This window comes from Armigeres subalbatus, chromosome 2, assembly GCF_024139115.2.
Source record: "Armigeres subalbatus isolate Guangzhou_Male chromosome 2, GZ_Asu_2, whole genome shotgun sequence".
In the NCBI taxonomy this organism is placed as follows: domain Eukaryota; kingdom Metazoa; phylum Arthropoda; class Insecta; order Diptera; family Culicidae; genus Armigeres; species Armigeres subalbatus.
Genome location: NC_085140.1, coordinates 116,558,034 through 116,581,206, shown reverse-complemented (window position 1 = coordinate 116,581,206; position 23,173 = coordinate 116,558,034). Strand labels below are relative to the sequence as shown.

Sequence of the window (23,173 nt, the reverse complement as noted above, 5' to 3'; positions counted from 1 at the left end):
TTCCGAATGAATTGCTGGAGGAATTTCCGAAGGAATTCCTGAAGGAACTTCCGGAGGAATTCCCGGAGGAACTGCGGCAGAAATTCTTGGAGGATTTTCTGGAGGATTTCCTGAAAGATCTTCCGGAGGAATTCTTGGAGGAACTTCCGGAAGAATTCCCGGAGAAACTTCTATAAGATTTCCAGGAGGAACTTCCGAATGAATTCTTGGAGGAATTTCCGAATGAATTCCTGGAGGGATTTCCGAAGGAATTTCTGAAGGAACTTCCGGAGGGACTTCTGCAGAAATTCTTGGAGGATTTTCCGGAGCATTTCCTGAAATAACTTCCGGAGGAATTGCTGGAGGAACTTCCGGAGGAATTCCTGGAGGAACTTCCGGAAAAATTCCTGGAGGAACTTCCGGAGAAATTCCTGGAGGAACTTCAGGAGAAATTCCTGGAGGGATTCCCGGAGGAACTTCTAGAGGAATGCCTGGAGTGTTTTCCGGAGAAATTCCTGAAATTTGTATCAGAGCAGTTTCAAGTTCAATCAGAATACTTTGAGCTCCTGATGTGTTTTCATGATGTTTGAGCAGCCCGCTCTCCATGTTTTCACCCCTGAATCCGGCCCTGGTTAAAATTTCAGAAAGTCAATTTCAAATTCAAACAGAGTTCTTTGAGATGCTGATGTGTTTTCATGAAGTGTGAGCAGTCGCATGCCCACTGCCCAGTTTTATTTCTATTGGTGATATGGCCTTTGCTCTCCCCATTTGGACCCCTGAAGCCGGCCCTGGTCAAAATTTCGGAAAGACTATTTGAAGTTCGAGCAGAATTCTTTGATCTCCTGATGTGTTTTCATGAATTTTGAGCAGTCGCATGCCCTGTTTCATTGCAAGTGGTGATATGGCACCTGCATTCCCCATTTTCACTCCTAAATCCGGCCCTGGTTGAAATTTCAGAAGATCAATTTCCATTTGAAACAGATTTCTTTGAGCTCCTGATGTGTTTCCATGGTGTTTGAGCAGTCGCATGCCCAGTTTCATTGCTTTTGGTGACATGGCCCTTGCTCTTCCCTTTTGGACCCCTGAAGCCGGCCCTGGTCAAAATTTCAGAAGGTCAATTTCAAATTCAAACAGAGTTCTTTGTGCTCCTGATGTGTTTTCATGAAGTTTGAGCAGTCGCATGCCCAGTTTCATTGCAATTGGTGATATGGCCCTTGCTCTCCCCATTTAGACCCCTGAAGCCGGCCCTGGTCAAAATTACAGAAGGTCAATTTCAAATTCAAACAGAGTTCTTTGAGCTCCTGATGTGTTTTCATGAAGTTTGAGCAGTCGCATACCCAGTTTCATTGCAATTGGTGATATGGCCCTTGCTCTCCCCATTTAGACCCCTGAAGCCGGCCCTGGTCAAAATTACAGAAGGTCAATTACAAATTCAAACAGAGTTCTTTGAGCTCCTGATGTGTTTTCATGAAGTTTGAGCAGTCGCATGCCCAGTTTCATCGCAATTGGTGATATGGCCCCTGGTCACCCCCATTTCGACCCCTAAATCCGGCCCTGATAAGAATTTCAGAAGGTCAATTTCAATTGAAAATTAAATATTTAAAACTCCTGATTTGTAAAATTTGTGCAGCCGCATGCTCATGCAAATTTCATTGTAATTGAATTTTAAGCCCATACTCTACCATTATAACCCCTGAATGCGGCCCTGAATTCAGTCAATCCTGCCCTACTCAAATGGTGAAAACATCGAAATCGAATAAAAATCGTTACAAATATCTTTTTGGGTTGGTTTGATGGGTGATTTGATAAATTTTGGGCATGAACACGTCCAGAATATTGAAGAGATGTTTGAATTATAGAAAAAACACCCCCGCGCACACTTATTTTTAGCAATAACTCGGACCTGAACAAAAATTTTTATTTGAAAATGTATTAGAGCAAAAATATAGCTATTCCCATTGAGCACAAACGAAACCGCGAGGAATTCCGACGATCAGGTGCTGAATGCGAGCCATTTGAAAAAAATCCGTTCGTCCTGGGTCTTAGAGGGTTAACTGCTACTGTCTGACGCGAAGTGCAAAGCGGTTCATGTGCGTGATTGTGTATGATGGATATATTCCCACGTTTCTGCGAAAGTAGCGGATGGATGCCAAAATTGTATAGCTCGTGATAGCTATGTCGTACATCAATGTGATTGATGACTGGATATTTTTTCGCATGATCGTTTAAAGATTACACATGGCGTATATGTACTATACTAGTATGGATGTATTATCTTACTTTACTTATGTCGATTTCCATGATATTATCGTCATAATTATTACAAAATCCATTTCTATTATCGTTTATGATAGTACCCAAAGCACTTGATGAACAGCTGTTACGGCTCATTCATTCCCATTTTTGCTATGCCTGATAGCGGCTATGTTCATATTGTCCACCTTACTCTACGTGTTCTTGAACTAATCGGATTAATAGCGACTAGCGAGAATCAGTTAGAATATCATTTCAAACCAGAAAATTTGCACTGTTACTAGAAATCAATCTAACAATTTCAATCCGAATTCAATCCCATTTCCAATTTATATCCAGAATCCGCTCCAAATTTGATCTGATCTAGAGCTGTGCGATGTGACGCGGCACTGTTCATAAGAAAATGCGGAAAGAGTTTTAAAAAAATGTAAGGAAAAAATAAAACAATTTCCTCTCAATTCAGACAATTGAGAAGATTTTACCGAATGAATTTGAAAGAATCTCCCGAAAAAACTCTATAGAAAAAAAAACTCTGTTGTTAAGTTTAGGATAAATTCCTATATTTTTTGAGGAAAATTTTAGAAGAAATAAAAAGCATTTCATGGAAAATTTGAAAGAATTTCTTATCGAAGCCGATACTGAATTCCGCCCTCATGGAGAGCTAAACTTTAGATGCTTCAGGTGACATCTGCACAAGTTTGGAATTGCGGCCCACCTTTTCGCGATGTCCAGACGTGATAAAAACGGCTAAGGACATTCTGTTCACATGTCCCTGGTACGAAGCGGAGAGGTTTAACACTCGAACCTGCGTGTGACACTTGATCAGTATCAAGATTGGCTTGAATTTTTACATGAGTTGACGGGCTGCGTAGATCCTAAATACGTGTGTTAACGTCGATCTTTTGATCCTCACTACTCGATCCTGTCTTCCCAATTGATGGTCGTGCTCTCCTATTGCCGGTTTTTACTCTCTCTAGTCTCCCATGCCCGGAACTAGTAGAACGCACAGGTGGTCATCGATGTTAAGATGTGAACAGTTTTGATTAGGTTAGTATAATTATTTTTGGTTGTACAGTTGTACTTCCATTTGATGACTATTTTTAAAAGTTTATCTCTGAGGAAAGCAGATCATGAGCGACAGCGTAAATCGCCGCTGAAGATGGAACTCAAACGCAAACGCCAGCTACAAAAGTTGCAATTGTCGTTAGCTTGTGGAGCGCGCGTAGCGTCAGGATCGGTACCGGAGAAGCTCTCGCTGTCGGGAGTAGGACAGATCCGCCGTCGGGGACTATCTGAGTCGTTCGCGATCGAAGTGGAGCTGAATGGCCTAGTGATTAAGTTGCTGAATGGCTCCAGGGCACTGAAAATCGGTTTTCGGAGTAGGCAAGCGGAGATTTTTGCTATAATGAAATGTGCTAATATCTGTGTAGAGAAGAAATATAGATATGCAAATATTTGTATCTTCACAGATAGTCAAGCGGCACTCAAAGCATTGAGTAGCTTTAAATGTACATCAAAACTTGTCTGGGACTACATTCTTTCATTGCGAAAAGTGTGCCAAGAGAACTTCGTAAATCTGTACTGGGTTCCAGGACACTGTGGCATTGAAGGTAATGAAAAGGCAGACGAGCTTGCAAAACGAGGTTCAAACACACAGTTTATTGGCCCAGAGCCTTTCTGCGGTATGTCATACTGTCCTACAACAATGAAATTGCACTCCTGGGAAGCACAAAGGTTGATGACCAACTGGTTGGTTGCCGAAAAGTGTGCTTAATCAAAGAGATTATTAATTCCCAATGTTAAAGTAACCGAAAAGCTCTTGGAGCTCAGCAAGAGAGCTCTTTGCACCTTCACTGGCCTAATTACCGGACACTGCCCGAGCAGATATCTCTTGAAAAATATTGGCCAGATTCAGAATGATATCTGTCGTTTCTGTACATGGAACGTGAAACCTCGGAACATCTGCTTTGCAGTTGTGATGCATTGTACAAGGGTAGATCTAAATAGTGGCTTTATGCAACCAAGAGACATTTGGACTGCAAATCCTGGAAAGGTAGTGGGTTTTATTAACTCAATTATACCGGACTGGGAAAAGACGTGTCTTAGGTTGTAGTCGATGCACAGTACCTAATACCTCTCCCATTCAAACCACGCGCTATCTTAGCCGTTTCCGTTACCGACAGAATTGCGTCGATGGTAGAACGGCCTTTACGGAACCCATACTGGCTGCTGGAAAAGCCACCAGCACACTCCGTATAGTCCGTCAATCTATTCAGGATCACCATCTCTAACAACTTACCAGTTGTGTCGAGTAGGCAAATTGGTCTGTATGCCGAAGGCTCTCCCAGGGATTTCCCAGGCTTAGGCAATAGCACCAACTTTTGCCGTTTCTGGGAAGTTTCCTTCGTCCAGGCAACGTTGGAGGCAGCTCCTGAACATATCTGGAGCGGCAAGAATCGCATGCTTAAGTACCAGGTTAGGAATACAATCCGGCCCTGGTGCCTTGTTTGGCTTAAGTTTTCTTGTAACGGCGATGAGCTTATCGTTGGTCACTAGCGGTACCACGTTTACTGACTCGTACGGTGTGGTGGGCCAGTCCGATGAGTCATGAGTCATCATCTCAGGAGGTGTGCTGTTGGTCCTAGCTATCACTATTTTGTATACATCCCCCATGGTGTATTATTGGCCATCATACACAGGTCTTCAAAGCAGGCTCTCTTACTACATTTGATTTCGTAGTTCAGAGCTCGATTTTCCCACCGTAGTGATTCTTCCAGCAGTTCTGGGTCGAACTGCGAGGTACGCCATCCTAGATAAGCTTTACTGATCCTCCTTGTGGTTCTGTTGGAGTATATCTGACCATTAAACGTGTTTCCTGATGGTCACTAGCAGTATACCCTTCGTGAACCCTCCACTCAGGCTTCACCGTCCATCCCGCGCTGCTTGGCCCTCGTTCAGCAGGACTACGTTCAGTACCGCTAGAGACTCTAGCAGGATATGACCTCTAGTCTTAGTGAACCGAGAGGCCCAATCCACTGACTACGCGTTGAAGTCACCTGCTACAACTAATGGTTTAAGACCAGTTAGTCTCGCTACAAGATTATCTAACACCCTAGTATACTGCTCTATGCTCCATCTTGGAGGACAGTAGCAGCTGCAAAAGTAAACTCCGTTTACCTTTGGTATAACAAAACCCTCATCATCAAGAGATGATACTATCTCCTGGATGGGGTATCTCCCGCCAGTCCAGATGGTCACTATTCGGGACTTATTTGCAACCCAACAGCTATGTTTAGCAGGGATGCAGTACGGGTCGGACAGCAAGGCAGCATCTGTCTTATTCTCGTGTACCGACTTTTGTAGCAGTGCTTGCGTTGCCTCGCTGTGATTGAGATTTAGCTGAGCTACTTGCATGACCGAGCCCGTCTGGAGGCCGGACAGGCTTGCCCACCGGACTGGTGTTTGTTGTCTGTGCCAGATCAAACACCTCGGTGCGGCCTGGCAGGTGTGAGCTTTGTGACCTTCAGCTCCATACCTCCGGTAAAGCCGACTCCGATCAGGACCTTTGCAGTCATATGACTTATGTCCGTAATCGAAGCACTTGAAGCAGGCCTGAGGTTGTTGGTTTGCGCTCACCGAGCATACCGACCAACCCGCCTTCAGCTTGTCCTTATCCAATACCTTCTTGGCGTCAGCCACAGGTACCTGAAATGAGGTAATCTGAGTTCCAGCATAATCTTTCCGCAACCGAATCACGATATCCTGGATTTCAACGCCACACTGATCTCTCAGTGCAGCTCATCGGCTTCGGTAATTTCGTCCAGGCCTCGGCATTGGATTACCTCTACTGGGCATAGGACTCTCACCTGAACCGCGTCACCCAGCACCTATTCTGCCAACTTTTTATACGTGCAGCATCTCGCTTCAGGACGAGGATCATCTCGCCCTTCTGCGTTCTGCGGATGCAGTTGACATCATCCCCTAGGCCAGTGAGCTTTTTATCGCCCTGCAAAGCCTTCAGAACGTCAGCATTGCTCTTACCATCAGCCTTGACGATAATTGCTTCGCCTCTGTCCTTCCTGCCATGACCATTGGAAGGTGTTGCCACTCTCCTTATGACTGGTCAGGGTAGCTCCGTCCATCTTGATCTCGATGGGCGGCTCCTCCAACCTGCCAAGCTCTTCTGTATCGCCTGCCCCTGGGACCTGGGACCATGTCAAGGCTGAAGCGACCAGCCACTCAGGATGAGGATCTTTTTAATTAATCCTATGTACCCCTAGCGGTCTCCAGTAACTAATACTACACGCTTTCGTGGATATTTTTCAAAAAGTGTCGACAACGCCAGATCCGTAGGCATATCTTATCTTCTCGTCCAGCTTCTTGCTATGTTTTTTGACAAAAATAAAAAAAGGAGACCTCCATATAGAAGACACATATCTCATGCAATAGTTTTAAAATCTATATACTACTGTGGGAACAAAGATTACCTAGCGAATATCATCCATACCGAAATCATTACCACTGCAATGCTGACGTGGGTGAAATTTGATAACCAAAAATTGTCAATCACTCTCGTGTTTTTCTATCGCATATTATTTTAGGAAATGCCAAAGACTCTCCCCATTTGCCACCATGGTTGATGTGCATCTAATTACCCATAAAACGGTTAATACACCAATTTCGATAAGCGTGGGTGTTATGGTTTCGAAAATCGATAAGGCAAACAATTGAACTTATCTCACGTTGAAGCTTTGGGGGTATTAGATATGTCGCGAATGTTTAAGATGTTATCCACAGTAAGTTTGATTATTAGGTAAGACAAATCGATCTATTTATCACTTCATTCGGCATTGAGTCATATCAGCAGCCAGGGCTTGCTTCTCAGATAGCCCTATCGTATGGCAGCCCTTAATGTATGGATTCTCATTTGACTTATATAGGTTAACGAGTATAAGTAATTTTGTTAGAATAAAGCAGATTCGGAACCAAAATAAATTACAGTTCTACTAATCACACGTGCTTCCATACAAAACAACTTGATGATGATATAAATTTAAAACTTATTTTAATATATATGAAGGGAGGTGACATCTGTAACGTGTTGGCTAGCTGTACTCGACTTGGGAGTAGGGACTAGTAAGGATAGATCCGTGTCGTACTATGCTGTGTATGAAAGCATATGTAACTGCCCCATATAGATAGAAAATCAATCTGATGTGGAACAGTTATATTTGCGGAGACCGCTTAATGTCTGGTTTTGTTTTTGGATTTGGATTCCGAGAGCGATCCGACTTGTGCAGGTCGTGCTATCACTAATTGATTATTTTTTAATTCTATTATTTGGCTCTGAATGGAGAGACTTCTTAATTCGTCAAGCAAATTAACGATCTTCAGCTAAACGATGAGGTCAGGACAAAAACACTCTAAGCTAGACTGACTGTAATCGCATATCTGTTCTAAATAGATGGTTGTCTTATTCAGATGAGACTGTTACGCGATTACAAGCTGTAGACTGGAGGGTAAGGTGACTTAGTTCACAGTCCACATGAGGATTTCAGAGCCAATTAACTCCACGCAAGCACCAGATAATTTTCTATTTATGCTCCAAGAATAAACAATATGAATTTCAGCTTTACTGAATGACGATTGACTTCGTTTTTTTCATCGTGTACGTGATAAGAGATTCGGGATTGGTATTAGATTGGCAATGTGGCTGTTTTTGCGGTACTGAAAAATTTGGCCATGAAAAGGCTTCAGTAGTACCCGACGTTCGTCACCTTAACTTCTTCTAAGGATTTTTGCAAGCCTATAGGGCACTGCACGGACTGCTTTGTCTCTTTCTCGCTGCAAAGAAATTAGAAAACAACAAGGCCAGTAAACGTCAAACTTTATGAGGAACGAAAGAGAAAGAGATGTTTCCGTGCAGTGCCCTATTGATAAAGGCAACTATGGAAGTTTCTGAGGTGAACTAGCCTAGGGCTAAAAACCTCACTAATAAAGATAAAAAAAAAACTGTGGAAGAATAATAATTTCAATTAATTTAGCTAGGAAAAATCATCTGAAATAAGAGAAAAACTAAAACAGTTCATAAATATAAGCTGATTTTGATTTTGCACTGCCCGCATGTTAAATCAATCTAAAAAGCTAATCAACTTTATGGGCAGTACTACACACATTGTGATAAATTGCCATTAAATTCATAACAGTCCCATGCTTGCTTGAATTCCTATCTACATGGGACTGTTATGCATTCAAGGGCAGTGAACGTCCTTGAACTTCAATATTCTCCACCACATCAGTATCTGTTATCAAATATTGTCGACACCACAAAGTATGATAATAGAAATCGATTATGTAGCCATTGCTCCAATTTTGCGCTACCCGTATGTGTAGTGCTAGTGCTCTATGCTGGATGATACTCCATCCACGGTATGTATAACATTCGCAATATGCTTGAGAGTATTAATGAACTGTTCGTTGCTACTATTCATATGCCGGACGATCTATAAATTCTCCAGCTAGCTTTAAGAGTCACAGTATTGGATTGCCAATCAGAAGACGGCGAGATTGACTTCAGGTTTGGTTGCGAATCATTGTGCCTCTTCTTTTTTTTTTCTTACTTGTATTACATCCCCTCTGGAACATCGTCGCCTCGCTGGTTAGTGTTCATTAAGCACTTCCACAGTAATTAAAAGTCCAACCTGAAAATTTAATAGACCGGATCGGGAGTCGAACCCAGCCTCCTTGATTTGTAGCTGCGCATCTTACTGCACGGATAGGGACGGCATCATTGTGCATGTAAGATTCAAATTCCTGTTTATAATGCAACGGGTGTACTTTGATCCACTTATTGACATTTTTCATTATCAAAAAAGAGTTTATTTAATTTTCCGCACATTCCGATGCAACTCCATTTTGAAACTTGAATAGGTCAGGGAGACTGAATACCATACATATTTGCATTGGTGAATAATTTGCTCTCATATTCGAAACGGGATTTTCAACACAACGAGCACGTTGGAAAAGCTCTTGGAAACAGTTGCGGTTGTCAGTTTGCTCTTATAATTGAATATTAAATATTCATAATGGTGTTAAGATGATCACATGTTGCGATGCACGTGCTAAAGTAGGGATTAGGGGGTAATATGCCTGAGGTAAGGATATGATGCTATGATCCTTCAATTGTAACGGTTTTCATAAGTATTAACACATCATGTAAAAGTTAACAAACGCCGGCTAGCCGATGTCGTCTCATTACTGCAGAAAATCTGAGTATTGTTATTAAAAATAAAAGTGTTGATGTTTTGTTGGTGGATAGCTCATGGGGGCAAAATGCCAAAATCGTTAGATGCTTTATTCAACGTTAGCACGTTCGTGAATGTTCAACATATATTCAGATTATCAAGGACGCCGCTCATGAGCCTTTCAGAGCTTTTAATATTCGATTGCTATTGTTGAAATTTCTATTTGTCACTTCACTTCTAAACATATTTTTTTATATCTTTATTAAAGAGGCTTTCAGCCGTTGGCTGGCTCACCTCCTCTAAACATATTTATGTTGATCAGTGAATATTTATTTACATTTCACAAGCTAACGAATTTCAGAAAAAACTAAACAATTTTTAATGATTAAAATTAATACCCACGTAGATCTGATCTTGTAACTGCAATCAAACTGAAGTAATCAAACTGAAGCAACGAGCAGCTGTCATCTTTTTATTCTATGCTTGCTGCGACGCAGCAAAGCCAAAATAAAAAGATGACAGTTGTTCGTTGCTTCTTTGATGAGATTGGTGCCTCTAAAAATGCGAGGCAAAATTTATTTGGATTCTGGACAGTTTCACCTTAATGTCATTTGACACTAATGAATCGCCTGCTTTGAGCGTGCTTACAGCGGCACAGAAGGAGTTAACTTTCTGAAATCAGTATGGCGAAAGGCATCTACGGTTCGATTACTCGAAATTAAGCACCTTAATCGAAAAAATATTTGGTAGGCGTAGTAGCGGACACCATCCTTCATAACCGGTACCAAATAGTTTTTCATGAAAAGTTCCTAATCTTGAGAAAACCCGCGTTAGATGTCTTTCGCCGTACAAATTTCTGGCGGTTAACTCATGCTGGCTATTTTGCGCATATACTATAGCGCCGGGATGTGATAGCGGCGAGTAGAAAATCAGCCACTGCCAATAATTCATTCGGCTCTCACGACGCCAGAATCAGAGGCCTCATTACGCATCTCCTTTCGACAGCTCTTTCCAAACAGCTCTATCCAAAACAAAATTCACTCGTGTTTTCAAGGGCACACCATTCCATATGAAAGCATCACACAACTGTCATTTTCATTATTACACGCATGCTGCGACGCAGCAAAGCTGAAATAATAAAAACAAAAGTTATCCGCTGCCTCCGTATTGAGTGGCGCCTTTGCAAATGTGATTTAATTTTTGGATTCTCTGATGCTTGTCTTTAAGGTCACTCCTGATAGAATCCAAGTTTCAAAGTGCTCGCGTTTTCGGGGGCACACCACTCGATACGGAAGCAATGCACAACTGTCATTTTTATTTTTTCATGCATGCTGCGACGCAGCAAAGCTGAATCAACAAAAATGACAGTTGTCCGCCGCCGCCGTATCGAGTGGTGTGCCCCCGAAAACGCGAGCATTTTGAAACTTGGATTCTGTCAGGAGTGACCTTAAGAGCTACATGTTTATATAAAAAATACACAGATAGAAAAATCCACTGAAATATACGCTAAAAATGATGCACATAAATGGAACGCCATTTTTAGCGTAATTCCACACGGGATATAACCTATATGTGTAAAATATTTGACGTGAATCGTCAATATTGCATACAAGTTGTAAGCAATGTTGTTAGGAAGAGTACCATTTCAACGTAGAATAGCGTAATTTTCCGCATGTCGAGTTTTACGCGCTGTTTATTTTTCATTATTTTTTTCTGTGTACAATTAATTGGCTACAAAATAAGTTACGCCCAAATCACAAATCAGTCCCGAATTGTAAATAACTTGTAAAAAAAGTTATAAACAAATTAGTTCCATGAAATCGATATGACATATTTCCCGTCATTGGTTTTGAATAATCATGCGAGTATTGTTAAACTCGGGCCGAAGTTGATCCATGAAGGTGATTATTTTATGCTCTCCTTATTGTGATCACAGAAATCCGCGTCGATTGCTTTAAAAGATCTGATAAGAAGCAGTCAATCATCTGATCTAGGTAACAATTATAAAAAACAGTTTTTTTCTCAGGTTTGATATTTATAAACAGTTATCAAGTATATATGTTTTGTGAGATTTTTAGTTACCAACCGAAAAAAAACTCGGACATTGCGTTGAAATCAACAATCGCTTCTTATTATCGCAAATTAGTCTGTTTTTCGCCATGCCGGCTGCTATTACGAACGGAGGTTATGTCAAACAATGATGACATGAAAGGATCATCCCAGTGCAAGAGTCAAGCGCCACCTGATAACAAACTGAATGAACGCAATGCCACGATGAAGAATTGCATGTGGCCGTATACAATGCTTCGTTTATTTTCTGGATTGATAAAATTCGAAGCAGTTGATATTCGGTTATCGTGTTTCCGGAATACAGGAATGGTTTATCATCGATTAAGTCGTTAATACACCGAACGATGGATTTATTTCTTTTTGCAGACGGTTGACAGCTGTGTATCGGCACATAACCAGTCACCGACCGTTCATGCTTATCAATATACTTATGTTTCATATATTTTTATCGGTTTGATATTTTCTATTGAAATTCTAAATTACAATTGAAAAGCTATTTGTAAAACGAGCACAATTTGAATTTACTAAAGTATTACTCAGTCTTGTGTAGTTTTTTGGACTACTAAAAGCTGATCTCTGGCTTCCATAATACTCACGCTTAAACAGATCTCCCGATGACAATCGACAGCCAGTTAATGATTGCGTTTTTATTGCAGCGAGAAGGTGTGTTTTTAGCGTGAGCGACCGTTGCAACCGTTGAGAATGAGAAAGCCGCAGAAATCGGGAACCTGTTGGTCCCTAAGGTTAGGCAAATTGTTGGTGTTGTGGTGGTTCTCCAACTGCGGTTATAATCTTTCCAAATGGTCGGCAGCCTTGGTATCCCTCGCTCAGTGTTGTTGCTAGGAGGTTTGCAGTGCCCTGAAATCCACGCAAATGTCGTGTACTTTTTTTTTGTAAAACCTCGTAAAACTTAAGTACCGTGCAAACTCAAACTTCGGACGCTTAAGCACTTCCTGATGTACAATCATCCTGTTAACTCACATTTTACATCACATCGTTTAAATCACCATTGCAATCACTAAGTACAGTATTCATCTTTAAACTACGTATTTAATATGTGCCAGATATTGCGAAGAATGTTTGCAATTTATGAAAATGTCCGGCTTCTGTTTGATTCAAACCTCGGACACCGGCGGGGTTGTATTCATATTTCGGACACAAAGATTCAAACTTCGGACACCTGATTACACCGTACCGGGAAGAATAATTGAAAACAATTTTCACTGCACAGTTCTGACTGTCTTTTAATCATTTCATCGCATTGTTTTAACATGTCCTATTAAAATGTAACTATACTAAAACAAGCGAAAACTATTAGTCTTTCCGATCCAGCTTCACGAAACATTTCGATGAAATATTTCAGAAAATTTCCCATACGAATTGAAGCGTCCGAAGTTTGAGTGTGTCCGAATTTTGATTATCCACGGTACTAGCACTAGTTACCGAATATGCTCTAGATCCAAGGGTGCTTAGACTACCCTGGCTGAGTTGGTAAGGGCCATGATCGGTTTCCTCGATAAGGTCTTGGACAATATAAAGCGTTCATGTGCGACTAAACGCCTTCAAGATGTCTGAATATACCAAAGTGATCGAGTTTACCTTGCTTGAAGGCGTCCTGGAGGCGTCTCCTAGGCTAGCAAAACTCTGCAATGTAGGACCCCGTCCATAGCCATGGCGAAAGGCGTGCTGCCAAAAACCAAATCTTCCGTTTGTTTCAAGTTTCTCCCGTTGTCGATGGTTGACTAACTAAACCTCTCAACGAGCTTGGATATGCAGAAGGTCAACGGGTTTGGTCAGTATAGGAACGCCACGGGGAGAGACGCTGTTTTTTTCTGGAATTGGAGGACTAGACTTCACTCGTCCGGGAAAATTTGGTCATTTCTTTTTAGCGGGATGAAACACAAGTTCTTTCAGAAGCTCAATGCATCCCGCTTGGTGCCACGAGCCGAGATGTGTAGGGATAACGATGGAAGCATCTTGACGGACGACAGTTTGGTGGTCGAATGGTGGAAGCAACACTACGAGGAACACTTAAATGGCTGAGAGCACAGACAGTGGAGGAAATAGCTACATCGGTCTCGCGGAAGTCACCCAGCCCCCACCTTGAGGGAAGTTCAGGGCTGTTACAAACTGATCACATTCCAATCCGCGAAATCCGCGACTAACAATATATTTGTAATTCAAGTAGATCTTGATGTTGTCATTGATGCCAGGTAGTCTACGAACTCCATAGAGTCAAGGTCTGTGGATCAACCTCCGTAATGGAGGCAGTTATTGAAGAATAAACAAGTTGTGTGACCCCTTCTGGGTATATGTTTGTATTCCTTGTAGTTCTTGTTGTTGTCGTGGGCTCCAGGAAGTTTACCAACTCCATAGAGTCAAGGTCTGTGGATCAACCTCCGTAACGGAGACAGTTATTGGATTAATTCGCGACTTCAAAACCAAAACCGCGACAAATGAAAATAATGGCCTTATCACGTGGAAACATATTAAAATGCAAAATTTCAATACTGTTGCTTTTAATTTATCGATACTTTGAACAAAGGAAAAAAGGAAATGCCTTATAATGTTTGAATGGTAAAGCAGAAATAATTTCAATGTGGTAACTATTTAGAAACCCAGAGGACCAGAATCCTTAAGAACTTGATTTTTCTAATCTGATTCTCCAGACAGGTCCTAAAATCCTACCCAACAAAGCTTGAAGAACTCTCTGATAAATAGATGCAGAGGCAGATAGAAAAGACTATAAGGTCTGCGGAATGTTTAACAAATTGATCAATATACGGTGTTCCACGATGCGATGAATGGATCTTTCTTCACTGAATAGTAGAAGGGAATATATCGCCGCTTACCGTAAGTCGAGCACATCTGTATATGGACGCCATATACAGATGTGCTCGACTCGCGGTTAGCGGCAGTATAGGAGTTGTGTGATTCTGCTCCCCATGAACATACAAGTACCCAGTCGGAGGGATTGCATCGTCCATTGACCATCCATCTATCCCGAGCAGTGGATCATCGGATTTGCAACCAACCGTGATTTCCCATGAAGTAATGTGCTCAGGCACGAGCAGTGTTGTAAAATGTCATTGGCATCCATTTGTCTAAATCTCTTTTTAGGAAGCGCGATATCAATTATGAGGTGGAACGTACCTATAGCGTTATAGCGTCTGGCAGGACAATGCTGTTAATATGTAGTTAAGCCATAAAGGCATGGGAGGCAAAATGTCATACAAATGGCATTATGTCGAATGACAAGTGACATTTTTGAAAAAAAAATCCTATGTATCTTTGTTTAAACATTTTAGACCACTCAAGTGTTATGGCGGGCTGATTTAAAATTATTAAATTACACTGGATTCTGTTTTTACACGATTTACATTTTCTCAACTTTCCACTCATCCTAAATGTGTAACGCATATTATTAATTATCATGTGATTTTTCTTTGATTTATTTGAATTTTTTGAAACATGTTGCGAAGAGTTTGGTGGTAAATTAAAGTCACACGATCAAAAATACGAGCGAAAAAAAATCGTGTAAAAACAGAATCCTGTGTACTTGGGTTTCTATAAAAGTTTAAGAAAAATTTATCAAATGACAAGCATATGATCTTTAACAACACTAGGCACATGCAAACAAAGAAACGAGGAATTTTTGATCGTGAAATAACAAAAACTTTTTAATCCGAAAAAATATCTAATAGCCTATTCAGATTACGCCATGACAGTACAAAGGGCTGTATTTTTTCAGGAACAACAGCTACGGATTCGGGAATACAGTCACGTTTCCTGGAACGTTCTGGAAAACGTAACTGGTGTTCCCAACTCCATGAGTTGAATCACGTTGTATTTTTGCTGGTTCACGAATTCGAGAACGCTTTTTTTGCGTGTAGATAGTAAATAGTTGAAATAAGCAGCCTGGAGTACTGGAGCAGAACTGGATGCAGACTCGAAAAGATGAAGGACCTCTCTATCGCTCAACCGTGTACAGAGCTGATAAAAACCAGCATGATTACGTACGATAGCCAGCATATTTTAGCTCAGTTTCGGCGTTCCCAGTTGCGAATTTCAATGCATTGGATCCGGAAAATAACACCCTTGGAGTGCAAAATGAACAAAGTGTCGTTCCCCAATTTGTAATACTGGTCCGCGTTTTTGCAAAAACATTCATGGAACCACTGTCAACAATATTGAAAACAAAGATTAGGTAACTATTAAACACAATTCGGCGTTCCGAATATCCAGAATTACAATATAATTAATTTGTCAGGTCAACAGATGGTCTGTTAAATGTCGTGTAAATATCAACCAACAATCATACGATAATTAAAATATTATGAGGATTATAATATGTTTGAATCCCAAAGTATTGCTTACTCCTCATGAAAAAAAAAACATTACACATCTCGAAATTAACCAATCAATTTCAGAAAATTCCAAAACCGCAATTTTCAAGAAAGTGAACCGAAAGTGAAGGAACCGCGATTTTCGCGACTGGAAGAGCAAATCCGCGAAATACGGCCTGGAAGTTAAGGATGTCATCAAACAGTTCAAGAACAATAAAGCAGCTGGTAAGAATGGAATCGGAACTGAGCTTACCAAGATGGGCCCGGAAAGCAGCACAAACTGATAGTCAGAATCTGGGGAACTGAACAGCTACCGTAGGAGTGGAAGGAAGGGGCCATATGCCCCAACTACAAGGAAGGTGATAAGCTGGAGTGTGCGAACTTTCGAGCGCCATCCATCCTTAAAGCCGCCTACAAAAGATATCCCTGATCATCTTCCGTCGTCTCTCACCAATAGTGAATGAGTATGTGGGAAGCGACACCGGACCAGATCTTTATTGTACGGCAAATCCTTCAAAAATGCCGTGAATACCAGGCCCAAACGCACCATCTGTTTATCGATATCAAAGCGGCATACGACACTATAGACCGCTTAGAACTATGGAAAATTTTGGACGAGAATCGTGAGGCAACAAAAGTTGGACTGGTGGTGAAGACAAAGTACGTGCTATAGATTTGGTACCAAGCGCGACAGGGTCCGCCTGGGAAGAAGTGGTTGAGGTATTTTTCGTCTCCCTTGGACCATTGCTAACGGCTGATAATAATGTTAGTCGTGAACAATGGAGGCACATCATTTGTGCAAGTCGGGCTTCAGAAGAAACTGCGATCAAACACGATTCACGCCAGCACTAAATGTACTTTTGTATAAAACGCTTTTAAGACCGGTGATCGTCTATGGACATGAAACTTTGACCATGCAAGAGGAGGACTTGCAATCATTTGAAGTATTAAAAAAAACGTACTTAGGACCAACCACGGCGACCCAAGTATCCAGAAGGTGGCATAAGCTGGAAGGATTCGATGAGCATCCAAATAAAAAATATTATAGAAAAAACATGTTTTTGAAGCAGTATTATAGCCTTTACGTACACTTAGTGTACGAGAAAGGCAAAAAAATACAATTTATTGTAACATTACTATCAAAAACAATAAATTGACCATAGATTATATTGTAGATGAAATAATAGAAATACATTAGAAAGCATTGTTATGAACCGTTTATTCAATTGTAAATGAAGTTTTTGCATTAGAATGTACGGGTTGTTAAGTATCGTAGCTATACAAAAGCTTAGATTTTTTCATACACTTTTTTTAAATAAAATATCCGAAGAAAACAGTTCAAATTACATTAGATTGAATTTTATTTTTATAGTAAAACAATTCGATATTGGATTTTTTAATTATGACGGCTATACAGTTCAACAATAAATTGCTTGATTGAAATGATTGAAATATTTTCGAACAAATATTTTCTTTTAATTGACCGCTAGAAATAATTACTTTTTCATTCAGTTTCATACTGCTATAGACACTCTCTCGATCATTTATTTCTATGTAATCTGACGGCTAATTTAAATTCGTTGGACTTTTATTAAATTGCACATAATATTGACGCTCTTTAAAAAATTGATCAATAAAAAGTGAATATTTGACTATTCTATATATGGTAATACGATCGAATCTAGCTGTGTACCTGCAGAGTTGTTTAATAGGGTGGTGGTTCATTTGCTCATATGGCACACTTGCCCCAAATCATATTTTAGCGCATGTTGCGGCTGTGTCTAGTTCTTTGATGATGTTGATTAAAATTTTTGCGGTAATTTCGCAATTGGATACAGATCTTTTTTTTTTGAAAATTTAATTTATTGAAGGTATTATTAAACCCTTAATCATTGCTACTTATTAATTAAATTGCCGCATTGCATCATCTTTGCTTAGAAAACACAGGATATGATGAATCCATTTCACCAGGAATGGTCCTAGTACAGAACAAGAGTCGAACTAGTCATCTACGCAATAACTTGGGACACAATGTTTATGGAAGATGGATTTCTACCATACAATTAAATTTCATTATTCAACGAGTCAAGTACGAGGCAGTGAAGACTACCATTCTACTGCCAAGCTAGTAGAATAATATGGAATATTATACAAACCACGTCTGTAATCTTGCAAAGATAATTCAATAAACAAGCCTCCAATTTTTTGACGTAGAATTACGTCTTTCGGTAAGATTAGGGGGTCATCCCAAAGTTTCCAATTTGGGACCAATAACACAGCTGTTTTTCAACGGATTCCGGAGATTTAGCAATAAATCGATTAGTAAACACTCTAAGATTCTATACAACTATTTTAAACAATTAATTTAATGAATTTAACTATTGAAAAATTTAATTTCGCCAGTCAATGTTGAAATTGCACTTTAACAGTAAATTGCCTACATTTCGACTGTTAGTCATCCGGCATGAACATGCATAAAATGTTGATGATCAAATTTCGTATCCTCTATTGCACTTTATGTAATTCTACGTTCAATTTGCGGTCGTATCTTTGATACAACCCTCTACTATTTCTTTCTATTCCAGAGTTTGGTAGTAAGTTAGCTGAGAAATTTATGAACGGAAGTTTGAAAACAATACCCAAATTCACAGTCACATCATTTTCAAAAAATGTTTCTTGTAAATTGCTTTTCAGCAATAATGGTATGTTGATAAGCACTGTTTCCTTTGTGATCTGCGTTCTATTTCTTCACTTCACCAATAACGAGATGCTCCTTTCAGCAACAAACACCCCAGCTTATCTGCCAAGTATAGTAATGTCAAATTAACATACAGATCAGCGTGTTGTCCATTTAGCCCCGAAATGGTCAATTGATAAGCAAATCACTCATCATATATAAATACCTATCAGCATCAGTTCAATACACTTCGCACCGCAATCGTTCTGCGTCGCTGTTTGAAGAACACAGCACTTTGCATTGCGGCGTTATTGTGTTTCTTTTAACGCCCCCATGCTACTCACTTTCCTCCTACCACAACAGTTCGAGCCCAGGTGCTAATGATAACCCGTTGTAACACGCAATTTGAACACTCTGTCGCGAATAAATCGATGGGCTCCCCCAGTCTCGGATTAACTCGGTTTCACCTGATCCAAAGGTAGATCAGTAAATCACTCCACGGGCAAGCGTACCTTATCAGCCGCGTGCGGTAGCTAATCGATGTTGATGGTTTCTGTCGTCTTCTCGAATCTCGGTGCCTGCCAGCGGGCGAAGAAACTCGCGAATTGAAACTGAAGCTGCTTACCGGTCGAGCGCGGGAAGAGAACTACGGAAAAGCGTGGACCGCTTCCAGTCGTCGTCGTCAGTCGTCGTCAGCGTCAGCGTCGACGTCGGTGTAGACATCAGTTGACGCTGTTCTCATCGCACCAGTAGCGTTCCTGCTGTAGGTATTGGTTAAATAGGCGGAGACGCAGTTCAACCATTAGTATAATGCAGGCTTTGGTAAATTCGGAAGGCCTTTGTTAAAACGTTCTTTTGAAGTAAACAACGGTGAGCGATATGAATGGGACTTGTAATCAGTTACCACCGAGAGAGCATCCTGCGTCTCGAGACTTTGATGAGCTGTTTCGGCAGGTCATAGGGGGTCCGATATGGAGCAGATTGAGTTTAATTTGTCTGCCTCTTGGAATTACCTGCCTCACTCAGGACATTGCTGGCTCGCATCTTGGTATTTCATGGGTGTTTTTGAGTCATCAACACATTTCAAACTCGAACGCAGCCTATCATATTTCTATCATAACAATATTCTACTCATAAGGAAAAAGCATTTTGCTTTTAGCATCTTCTTGCTTTTAATAAGTCGCGTAATTTGCCATTGAGCTAGAGGCGGCCCCAGTTTAGTTTCCGCTTGGACAAAATTCGAAACGGTTGAGTTTGATGGCGTCGATTAGATTTGAATGCGAGAGTGAATTGAGTGGTTTAGGAATTGATTAATTTAAGAAATGTCGCGCCAACTGAAATAGATCAGCTTGATTGGGGTGGGTAATTTTGTAGATGTAAGCTCCTTTAATAACCGGAAATTATGCAGATACTTTTATACATTTTTATGCATTCCAAGGCATCAAAAAATGTGTTTCAAATTTTTGCATTTCACAGGGTTTAAAGAAATACATTTTTAATTAGATTACTGTGTTTAGTGTTTGCTGTACGTACTTACAAAAGAGTAAGCCTTTTAATACTATTTAGTTCGAGCGCTGCGTCGAGATTCCAATTAAATTTCATTTTTTGAATATGTTTTTCTCTTGCTACGAAAAGTTAAAAAAAATCCAACTTGAATCAAAAGATAATATGTATATTAGAGGTTATTAGAAAGAGGAGTTTGATAATGTTCTGTGAGAGGGGTATCTCAGCAATATATTCTTATAAATGTCACTGGCTTCTGTGTTATAACCGGAAAAATGCAGATACTTTTATTTGTTTTAATCAGGCATTTCGAGTTTAATGCATGCAGCTTCTCAATGGCGTTGATACTATGTGCCAGAGTAAATCTAAAATATATCTATTAATATATTAGCATCAAATTCAAGTTTGATTTTAAAGTCTAATGAAGAATTTAAATTTGATTCTGTTATGCTCTATGATTACGCAGAAAAGGTCGCTACAAACAGTAAAAAACAAGCTCGGGTGTACTCCGTTGTTAGATAAATCTTTACATTTTTAAATACCTTTTGATAAAATTCGTTCAAAGTGGATATTTTTTGCACAAATTTGATAATACAAATTCGTACTATTCCACTCAATCTGGGCTTGTCGGTATGTAGACATTAGGACGTGTATGTCGGCCAAAACTGTAAGTTCGTATTCACTCGTTTTCGTCTGAGATGAGTGTAGGATCTAGTTAGCATAAAAGAATGTAAGTTACATTGAACCGAGAAATAAATATCATTCTGTATCCAACCGTCGTCTTAGTTACTATACTATATTTGGCGACGAGTGAAAACTTTAGCGCTCGGAAAAACGATTTGGCGGAAGTTGAAAGGAAGGAAGAAATTGGGATTATTTGCGAATCAATGAAGAATACGAGGAAGTTTCGGAAGGAAGTCCCTTGATTTTGAATAATGGCATATTCTATGGTAAGAAAAAAAATCCTAGAAATAAAATTGGAAAGTAGAATTTTTAACCAGCCATTAATTAACGTACCAAAAGAGGCCCGACATACCAGTACGACCTTCGAATCATAAAGTGAGACCCGGGACGCCGGGATGCGCCTCACATAAATAAATCTGAACGGAGGCCCGATTAAACGGGATGGCCCTCCAGTGAGACCCGGAAGGCCCGGGATGGCTCTCACTTAACCATGTACCAAACTGAATAACGAAAGGATCACTAATATAACTGTGAGACCCAAAAGTTGATGAATCTATCGAGGTTAGTTCAGGATTTTACGAATCGAGATTCAAGGTAGTCGGGATGACCCTCTTGAAATCAGTGAAATCTGAAATAATCAGGACAATGAATACTAAATAAACTGAAATTAATGGTTGGTGTGAAAGTCTCTATTTAAATTTTGGAAAAAGTCACCAGAAAAAAAAGAACAAATTAACCTGTTATGCTCATACACAGGACTATACTACCATATAATTATTAAAAAAAAAATACATTCATTAGGTCAACCAGATTGTGCCGCCATTTGTTGAAGACGATGAGGGCAATCCAGCGGCCCGCTGGGAGAAGTGGCGAGAGCATTTCGAGGCGTATCTCGATTGGAAAAATGTGGTTGATCACGAAGAAAAGTATAAATCATTAATGCTGTTTGGCGGTTCCGACATCCGTAGAATTGTTTCGAAAATACAGGTAAATGAATCGCATCTTCTGAGCAACCGTTATCATGCGGCTCTTCAAGTACTGGATGAGTATTTTATACCCCGCGTGTCGAAAACATTTGAAAGGCAGAGGTTTCGGCAAATACTTCCAGAGCCAAATGAAAAGCTGGACAAATACGCAATTCGCCTAAAGAAACAGGCAGCCAACTGTTCATTCGGAAGTCAAACGGACAATATGATTGTGGATCAAATCGTGTCAAACACCAAAGACGACAAATTGAAGCGCAAGTGGTTAGAAAAGGACTACACACTAGATGAGGTGCTAGCAATGGCTCGAACTCAGGAATCCGTGCAATTCCAATTAAGCCGGAAAGGGAAACCGAACCCCCAGTACTGAGGTGAATAATGTAATTCAAACAAATGAACCACAAAACTCTCTCCGTCATTCAAATAAGTGCTATCTAGAACAGAGCTTCCCAAACCTTTGGGTATGCGACCCACCTAGCAAAATTCTATATGTCTCGCGACCCACCTATGAAAAAATGCATTTTACCAAGTAGTATTAAGCGTTAATTGAATCAGAATGTCATTTGTTTCCACTTCTTCCACATAAAAAATATTCACGTTACCTTACATGTACAAATGCAAAAAATGACGATGGTATTGTTTGTCAAAATGTTAGCGTTTTTATTTTACTTCATTAAGGGGACAGCTTTAAGGCATAAATATTTAAATAAAATAGCGTGGTTATGGATATCTATAAACATAAAAATGAATTTCTGTCTGTCTGAACCTAATAGACTCGGAAACTACTGAAGCAATCGGCGTGAAAATTAGTGTGCATCGGTTTTTGGGGCCGATGAAGTTTCTTAAGATGGTTCGAGACCCCTCCCCGCTTTGGAAAGAGAGGCTCCCATACAAATTGAACATCAATTTGTTCTTAACTCGAGAATTAATCAAACAAATGGAATCAAATCTAACATGTGGAGGAATTGAAAGGAAAAATATGTTTCTGTAGTGGTTCGAAACCCCTCCCCCTTCTGGAAAGGGAGTCTCCCATACAAATGAAAAAGAAATTTCTGCAATTTTGGGCGAAACAAAGTTCGTCGGGCCTGCTAGTTTAAAATAAAATGCGGTTTGAACTTGAAATAATGTTGCTGAAAAAAATGATCAAAAGGTTCGGCATTCGAGCTGCAATTAATATTTGTTCTGCGCGACCCACCAACAATCCGCTCGCGACCCCCCTGGGGGTCGGGACCCACAGTTTGGGAAACCATGATCTAGAAGATAAGGCAAGTTCTTCATATACCAGTCGATGTTTCCGGTGTGATGGGCGACATAGTTCAAAGGATCCATCCTGCCCTGCTGTGTCCCGCAAATGCAAGGTTTGTCACAAGATCGGACATTTTGCTCGCTGTTGTCTGAGAGGAAAGAAATCCACGAAGCATTATCGCCAGGATA

At 40.3% G+C, this 23,173-nt stretch overlaps 2 protein-coding genes across 4 annotated transcripts in view; one reads left to right on the top strand and one right to left on the bottom strand.

Moving 5' to 3' along the window:
• The window catches only part of LOC134214998 (b(0,+)-type amino acid transporter 1-like), a 45,168-nt gene extending 25,932 nt beyond the window's left edge, over positions 1-19,236 (bottom strand). Inside the window, exon 1 of one of the 3 annotated variants that reach the window (XM_062694264.1) lies at positions 19,082-19,236. The gene's annotated coding sequence lies outside the window, so the exon portion shown is untranslated. The other 2 variants (XM_062694266.1, XM_062694265.1) reach the window with 2 other exon arrangements.
• A 1,701-nt stretch (positions 19,237-20,937) lies between these two features.
• LOC134209176 (uncharacterized) lies at positions 20,938-22,109 on the top strand. Its single transcript, XM_062685159.1, has 2 exons — positions 20,938-21,022; positions 21,558-22,109. The coding sequence occupies exons 1-2, from the start codon at positions 21,008-21,010 to the stop codon at positions 22,107-22,109; spliced, it is 567 nt and encodes a 188-aa protein (XP_062541143.1). The 5' UTR covers positions 20,938-21,007.
• The last annotated feature ends 1,064 nt before the right edge of the window (positions 22,110-23,173 follow it).